Source organism: Osmerus mordax, chromosome 12 (assembly GCF_038355195.1).
Source record: "Osmerus mordax isolate fOsmMor3 chromosome 12, fOsmMor3.pri, whole genome shotgun sequence".
Lineage (NCBI taxonomy): Eukaryota > Metazoa > Chordata > Actinopteri > Osmeriformes > Osmeridae > Osmerus > Osmerus mordax.
Genome location: NC_090061.1, coordinates 8,320,604 through 8,329,005, shown reverse-complemented (window position 1 = coordinate 8,329,005; position 8,402 = coordinate 8,320,604). Strand labels below are relative to the sequence as shown.

The 8,402-nt window shown below is 46.7% G+C and overlaps 1 protein-coding gene across 2 annotated transcripts; it reads right to left on the bottom strand.

The window, feature by feature from the left end:
* Positions 1-4,434: 4,434 nt before the first annotated feature.
* LOC136953903 (charged multivesicular body protein 1B2) lies at positions 4,435-8,083 on the bottom strand. Of its 2 annotated transcripts, none has more exons than XM_067247368.1 (8): positions 7,932-8,083; positions 7,302-7,399; positions 6,931-7,077; positions 6,501-6,569; positions 6,249-6,356; positions 6,107-6,150; positions 5,294-5,366; positions 4,435-5,177 (listed from the first exon to the last, which is right to left on the bottom strand). In XM_067247368.1, the coding sequence occupies exons 1-8, from the start codon at positions 7,945-7,947 to the stop codon at positions 5,133-5,135; spliced, it is 600 nt and encodes a 199-aa protein (XP_067103469.1). In that variant the 5' UTR covers positions 7,948-8,083; the 3' UTR covers positions 4,435-5,132. The 2 variants fall into 2 exon arrangements, with proteins under 2 accessions (XP_067103469.1, XP_067103468.1); XM_067247367.1 differs by having other exon boundaries at positions 7,302-7,366; positions 7,932-8,006.
* Between the last annotated feature and the right edge of the window lie 319 nt (positions 8,084-8,402).

The following is an 8,402-nucleotide window of genomic DNA, read 5'->3' as shown; positions in this document are numbered from 1 at the left end:
CTCCATGCCCTCCAGTGTTGTCTCTGGTGCATCGTTGGTGCATGAGTTTATACTGGATGCTATTTTCTCTGCAAACTCAATAAAAGCTGGTTATTTATCAGGTCAGCTTATGGGACGTGACTGAGCCCAGCTGTAAAGTTAAAAGTGAAACCAGATGTTGCTCAAATTGAATTAGACTGGCTTAGTAATGTGAAAAGCAAGGGCAGTTTAACAGTTTATTAAGAAATCATCTGCTGCCCTATCAAACGCATTGCTACCAGCCAATAAACTGATTTCCACTGTCTTACTAGTGGTCTCATTCAAGTAGGTCCTCTCCTCCCTTCTCCTCTCTCCAACACTCTCCTGTACTACAAGGTGGGAACACATATCTCTCATCTGATGCTTCATTCATTGAAACCTCACTGACTACCAACCACTGGCCAAATATCTGGGATCCTTCTCTGAAGTGCTTGTCATTAAACTGATGACAGAACCGTGTGTGTGTGTGTGTATGTGTGTGTGTATGTGTGTGTGTATGTGTGTGTGTATGTGTGTGTGTCATGGGGATGAGAGGTCATTAGGGTGTTGGTCAGGCATGTGTAGACCGCCTGGCTCAAGTAATATTGAAGCAAGGGTCAGGTGAGTGGAGAGGCAATGGCTTTACCATGTGGCCTAGCACCTGGTCTGTGTGTGTGTGTGTGTGTTTCCTTGATAATTTCTCAACTGAGGCCTCACACTCAGATGTCATGTCATTCATCAGAAGGAGTGTTAATGAACTAAGCAGCCTTCATCCTCCATACACACACAAACAAACCTGCACACACACACACACATACAGATTCCTCACACACACTCTTGCCCTCTCGAATGATGATTCTCTACAAATGTAACAGGTACGTCCACTGAGGTACAGAGTTGTAATTTTAGTTGCAGTCAGACACACACACGCACACACAGACGTACACACACAGGCCTTGGTGAGAGAGCTGTCAGCACTCTGCTTAAAACCAACAAACACCACACACACTCTGACCCTGGCTGTCTATCACATTCACACACATCCCAACTCCTGGAATCTATGAACCTGGTATGTTCTATCACTCAGGCCCTATGTGTGTGTGTGTGCCTGTAATAACAATCTTCCATATCGACTTTCTCTTGCATCAGAAATCAGTTTTGGGGGGTTTGGTAGGACACTAATCTGAAACGTTATATATTTTCTATCTTCTTCTCTCTTTTTTCTCCCCTTCTTTCTCTCCTCTCTCTCTCTCTCTCTCTCTTTCTCTCCTCTCTCTCTCTCTCTCTTTGATGAATGCTCCTCATCTCTGCCTGCTTCCTGTGTGTGACAGGCTATCATTCCTGAGACAGAGAAAGATAAAGCGAGGGAAACTGATAGAGCGAAAGAGAGAGAGATAGGATGCTCCTGAGCCCGTGTATCAGATAGCAGCAGAGGGGCTAGGGCGATGGTTAGGGGTGGAAAGGAGACCAGTGATTTAGTGCTGGCCTGTGCACTCCTCTCCTCTTCTCCTTGGCCTGGGTCTTTCATGTTTCAGCCCAGGGTCGTCTCGCCTGCTGCCCCAGATGGTGCTGTCTGTCTGGGCTACCTTCCACAGGATGTGCCCCTCTCACCCCCTGAGCCTCAGACCCTACTCGGTTAATTGATTTCAGGGGGAAGGCCTCTGCTCTCATCCTGAGACGCATACATACGCACACACACCACTCACACCCTGGCCTCAGGCTGGCTGCACCCCCAGAATGCACACACACACGCGGCCGGCACAGCGCTGTCAACGCTAATTCAATTAGAGACGCGGGAGTGTGACTAAGAGCAGAACAGCAGAGTGTTTTACCATATGCACTACACACACACATATCGCTTAACAAACCTGGCCAGATCCCTTCAACCAAACACACACACACACACACACACACACACACACTGGCCATATCATTTAGCAGAACGTGCAGACATACTAGCCCAGTCCAGTTGCTTAATGAATTTCTCCTATGCACTTACAAGCCCATCCAAATGTATACACACACACAAGCACACATATTTTTTTTCCATGAATGAAAACAAGCTTTCCTTTCCAAACATTATTTGCAATGTTTTTACACCTTTCTTCCCTCTCATTCTCTTCTGCTTCTCTCCTTCTGGGCCTCCCTCACCAGATTTCATCAGGAAGGCATTCCTGTCATCAGCTATGTGTTGAGGATAACACCTAATTAACCCCTGATCCCTGAACCTCCAATGCAGTAGACACACGCACACACACACTCTCATCCACACGCTCATAGTGACAGATGGAAAGTCAAGCAGAGGGTCAGACAGCTCCTGCAGAGATGAGTAGCGAGGGCAACAAGTCAGTGTTCACTGGTTGTTGGGTTGTTACGGTGACGCTGTAAGAAATATTAGAGGTGTGTGAGGTTAGGTGACGGTCAGGGGGAGGGATGTGGGGGGTTAGGAGGGTGAGTTGAGGGGTGAGGGTCAGGAGGATCAGGTGTATGTGTGTTAATAGGGTTTCCATTGTAGGAGTGTAAGCAAGACTGTTTAACCTTGTTTGAGTGTCTTCTGGTAAAGCGGGACTGATGGGGCCAGCTGTAATATGGTGTGTGTGTGTGTGTGTCAGGCAGTTAAAAAACTGATTAAAAGCAGCGTTAACACATCTGACAGGAAACGATGGTCAGGAGGTGAGTGGAAACTGAGGAAAGCCCTGGGCTGGAACAATTGGACACACACACACACACTAACATGGCGGCAGGTGAAAATGGGCAAAGCCCTGGGCAGCAGCGATTGGTCACACATGCCCGATGATACCCGAGCAGAACCAATCAGCTCAGCTTCCTGTGTTTGACCTGACCCCTCACACGCAGTAATTGAATGTTTCAGACAGGAGGGGAGACGTCTCTCCCACCGAAAGAGGGAGAAAGAGTGATAGAGACTTGATTTGAGCAGAGTTGAGGAACAGTACTCTGGCCCGACAAGCTTCCTGAGGCTCTGGCCGTCATTCTAAATCTTCCTCTGCAGTAGGCTCTCTCATAAGTAGCCAGGGAAGCGCTGCAATGGGGCTCATCAGATACCAGCGAGCGTGTGAGTGTGTGTGTGGCTGACAACGAGGTGCTATTCCAGTTGGTGGGCTCAGAGCGGATGTGTACTCTGTGCTGCACTAAGTCACTCTCCCAGGGCCTCTCAGCATCTCTCTCCCCCAGCCACTAGACACCATGGTGGGCTGTGATGCAGCAGGCAGCCGGGAGAGGACCACCGGATCCAGGTCTGTCAGCACCCCAGGGCCGCCAGGGGACACTACCCTGCTTGCAGAGCGACGAGAGAGGCATAAGAGGACCCAGCGAGTCCATCTCAACGCCACACACACATCCCCAGGTGCTCAAACTGGAGCTAACTCTTCCACATATGGTGAAGGCATCTGAGTGCAGGAACAGACACACAAACACACTTGTGTAGTAGTCTGTAGAAATCAGCATGTAGAAGTGATTTGCTTATAACTTACAGAATCTGGGTCATTCTTTTGTGACCATGGAATGAATAGATAATCAATACCTAACATTGTTAAACAATAGTTATATCATAGCTTGTACAAACATAACGAGATGACTGGAGGAATTTCACATCAGTCATGCCTATTCCTGACAGAATGATTGACAGGTGTTGGAGCACTCTGGTCAAAGGAAAATAAAGACGTTTTCAGGGTCATTCAAGTCATTAGAAGAGATGAGGGCAGAGAGAGGCCGAATTTCTGACTAACAACTTGTCAGAATGTCTGCTGTAATGAGCATAATGGACACTTTTGTCTGTCAGGGGCCACTGATGATTATGATTAGGTGTGTGTAGGTGCGTGAGTTTGTCTGTGTGATGATTGTGTATAGTTGTATGAGTTTGTGTGACGATTGTGTGAGTGAGTGTGTAGGTGTCTGAGTTATTCTCTGTGTGAGGATTTTGTGAGTGTGTGTGCAGACATTAGATTGTGTCTGTGTGATGATGATTGGGCAGGGCACCATTTTTCCAGGGTCAGGGGTGGTGGTGTGTCACCCTACTTGAGTTCCATAGGGTATGTGTGTATTTAGGCATGTCTGTGTGTGTGCGCACATGAGCAGCACCTGTAATGGCTCCCAGCTGAGTCCTGCCTCCCCTAGGGAGATAATAGGGCTAGGCATGTGCGTGTGTGTCCATGTGCGTGTGTGTCCGTGTGTGTCCGTGTGTGTGTGTCTACCTGTGTGTGTGTGTGTGTGTGTGTAATGAGGCGCTGGCATGCGAGCGACGGACAGCCACTTCCTCTACAGGTGACACCTTTGACCTCTCATCTATTCTCCGCTGGAGGAGAAGAAGGGGAGGGGAGAGATGGAAAAAATGGAGAAAGAGGTGGGAGAGGACAGAGAGGGATGGGTTTAGATGAGTATGCAGCTGTGAAGGCAGAGAGAGGATCCACACAGCGATAGTAAATGTTAAAAACTCTTTATTGACTTTTAGTCCTATGAGAACAGAAAAGCTTTTCAGCTGAGCTGACATGAGGACAGAGGATCAACAATGGATGGGATTTTCTCTCCACACAAAGCTCAGAGCCACGCAGAGGGAACACAAAAAGAAACACTTGGAAGGTCGATTCAATGCCACGTCAACGCATACCAACAGGAGCACTAGTGACGTCATCCACCTCAACCTCCAAAGTATTTCATCATGCTTTGTCATTGGCTTTTTTTCTTTTTACATTAAAAATGTGGGCATATCTTGAGGATGCATGGATACATTCCGGGGGCATGTACAGCCGTTTGTGACGCCGTAACTAAGGCGACATTTGAAGGAAATAAATATTAAATATGATTAAATAAACATGTGCAACTCAATACTGATATGGTGACGAGTGTGAGGATCATAGCTTTTTTTTTTTCTTTTAGGGAGGGGTGGAACTGAGAGGAGGGACGGGGGGGCAGATCAGGACTGGCCATTGTTGTCACTACCACTGTATGTGATGATGTGACAGTACTTGATAGGGAGCACAGAGCATGCTCCTCCTCTGAACCAGTGACAACAGCCCACAATCACTTCTGGGGTGGTTGGGGGATCATGGCTCCTGTAGGCACAGAGCACTCCTCCTCCATCCTGCTCTCTCCTCGGGTCCTCCTTCCCTTTCTCCAGTTTAGACCTGGTCTCTCAGTCTGGCCAGCCTCTGAGAAAGCTCGTCCTGAAAACGACGAACAAACACACGCAAAAGCTCTGCAGGTGAGTCAAAGAACATGTGAATGTACAGTAGGGAGTTCTTTGGATACAGTCTGTGTGTTTTGGTGTGTGTGTGTGTACCTGTTCTGTCGATGCCACGCTAGCGCCCACTGAACCAGTCTGGCCCTGGGGGAGCTCCATGGTCAGATCCAACCTGAACATCACAACACAAAACACACTGTAACCGCGCCATCCCACTTGTGTATGTAGGGAGACAGGAAGAGAGAGTCTGTGTATTTAGGGAGACAGGAAGAGAGAGTCTGTATATGTCGGGAGACAGGAAGAGAGAGTCTGTATATGTCGGGAGACAGGAAGAGAGAGTCTGTGTATGTCGGGAGACAGGAAGAGAGAGTCTGTATATGTCGGGAGACAGGAAGAGAGAGTCTGTGTATGTCGGGAGACAGGAATAGAGAGTCTGTGTTTGTAGGGAGACAGGAAGAGAGAGTCTGTGTATGTAGGGAGACAGGAAGAGAGAGTCTGTGTATGTAGGGAGACAGGAAGAGAGAGTCTGTGTTTGTCGGGAGACAGGAAGAGAGAGTCTGTATATGTCGGGAGACAGGAAGAGAGAGTCTGTGTTTGTAGGGAGACAGGGAGAGAGAGTCTGTGTATGTAGGGAGACAGGAAGAGAGAGTCTGTGTATGTAGGGAGACAGGAAGAGAGAGTCTGTGTTTGTAGGGAGACAGGAAGAGAGAGTCTGTGTATGTCGGGAGACAGGAAGAGAGTCTGTGTTTGTAGGGAGACAGGAAGAGAGAGTATGTGTATTTAGGGAGACAGGAAGAGAGAGTCTGTGTATGTAGGGAGACAGGAAGAGAGAGTCTGTGTATGTAGGGAGACGGGAAGAGAGAGTCTGTGTATGTAGGGAGACAGGAAGAGAGGGTCTGTGTTTGTGCTCACCCTGCTTCGTCAGCCATTTCATGCATCAGCAGATCAACTTCATTCTGAGGAACAATGAACAAACAGACATGATCAGACGATATACTTCTCTCACTGGCCTCTCATGGTTCTAAGTGACAGTAGTTGGCGTGTGTGTGTATACTTGTGGTGTAGTCAGGGTGGTGGTGTTGCCCATCGTGTCCTCCATCTGAGCTGTCTGCACATCCAATGTCTCAAACTGGTGCTCAAATTTATCCATCAATGCAGAGATCTTCAGATGGAGAGGGAAGAGAGAGGTATACTTCTTATGCCTGCCTCATTTACATGTATGTCCTTGACACAGACCACATACAAGCAGTATATTTGACTTGAGTGTGAATGTGTGTGTGTGTGTGTGTGTGTAATCCTTCCTAACCTTTTCCAGATTCATGCTCTTCAGTGTGGCATCCATAGACTTCACAACCCCAGCCATGGACTTGGTGACCTGAAAACACAACAACAAAGATTTGACCAGACGATATTGATGCTGACTGCTAAATGGCAAGACTGTCCCTGTGCAGTTCCACCATTGTACCACTAGGTGGTGCTCTACCTTCACTAGGGCTCCTGTTTCAGGTGGAAGTTTGGGGTTTTAGGTCATCAGGACTTTAAATCTAGCTGGTCATTTGTGGGCATATCATCCTAATATCATGGGAGTTATGAGCTGACAATGGCAGTACTGGTTCTTGGGAGAAGGTTGAAAAAGTTTGCCATTTGATTATCGCTGGCAAGTCTCCTACTAATTTCTCAAACCCTTAATCAACCATGGGAGTGTTACTTGACCTTTGACCTCTTGATGTATCTACCTGGTTCATGGTGACGGCAGTCTGAACCCGCGCTGCCACCGCATCCACACGGGCACTCATCCTTAGGAAGTTGATGGACTGGTTCTTCTGACGGATGGCATTCTCCGCATGGATCCTGGCAACCTCAGTGTTGCCTTTCTGGATCGCCTGGAAAATAACAAGGAGAGACACACACACACCCAAAAAACACTTTATCACTGCATATCTGCTTACACTTTGTGTGATTTCTACCAGATTCTGCTTTTATGTTTTTTTTTACTTATTATGTAATTGTGCACACAATGTTACCTGAATCCTCAAATGTACTTAGGATCAATAGAGTGAATTCAATTAATTAAAAGTATATGATAACGAAGTGTGTCTAATTTCACCTTCTTCACTTTGCCCTTCTCTGCCCTTTCCTCTTTGTCACATTTCTTTGAGTTGCGTTGTAATTCTTTGGCAGCAAATTTAAGGTTGAAGAGGTGTTCTGTGTAGTAAGTTAAGGGTTTGCAAAGAGGTCTGGTGTAAATAGCTAACTGTTAGCACTTATCTATCTTTTTTGGGGGTAGTCTGGTGGCATTTAAAATTATAGTAGAAATATAGTGCCATGTTAATCTTCATGATACATCATTACATGTCAGCAAAACGTTTTCAAACATTACGACTATTAACGGAATTATCTAGCACGCTGGTCACAAAGCCAAGCACCCTATTCACCATTCAAATTTTGCTTACAAGCTATAGTAGGCAGTAGCCTACTAATTGTCAAACTAACCCATCGATCACTTTCTAGCTAGCTGGCAATTTAATAAATGTATCGTATAACTTGGGACACAACTTCCCTAAGATGTAAGTCGATACATCCAGGGCAAGCTTCAATGACAGGTAGCTAGCTAACTAGCTACATACTATTTACACTGTTGTTAGGCTATAGCTAACTAGTTTGTAAGCAAATAACGTGAGACAACTTGCAGCAGGCAGATTCAGCGTTCGCCTGTGTAGAGCTCATGAAAGGATACTCTCCATATTCGACATTGTGTCTCTGTTGAACTGATTACAGTTATGTATGCCCCGTATGTGTCCAGAAACATCCAAAGTAAAGATCCAATCCAATGCTAGCCCATCCAATGCTTCTTCCTCTGTTTGTTTTGGTTCTACGGGACGCTTGTAATTGACACTTCCGGCTACATTAGATGTACGTCATGAGACGATAACGAATTCAAGGGCGTGCTAGCCCAGTTTACGTCACGATCATTCGGGAGGGCTCAACAGGGCGCGTGTCCAAAGCAGTTTTAAAATAGAATGTTCTGTCGGTCGGTTGTTGTTCAAGTCTAGTGACGTCATTTTTATTTTTGGATCAGGGTAAAGTGACCTTTCAACTGGCACATTCATCTTCAGCGGCCGTGTTCTTTTGACGCGTGGGCGTACTGTCCAGTGATTCCTTGCAATTTACGAATTCTCCAGTAGGCCACATCCTCCATTAGACTGAG

Bases quoted from the DNA above. Each gene is read 5' to 3' on its own strand.
- LOC136953903 (XM_067247368.1), bottom strand. The intron at 7,078-7,301 runs GTGAAATTAGAC...GTTATTTTCCAG, and splicing joins AGAAGGGCAAAGTGAAGAAG to GCGATCCAGAAAGGCAACAC. The intron at 6,570-6,930 runs GTAGATACATCA...TTGTGTTTTCAG, and splicing joins CTGCCGTCACCATGAACCAG to GTCACCAAGTCCATGGCTGG.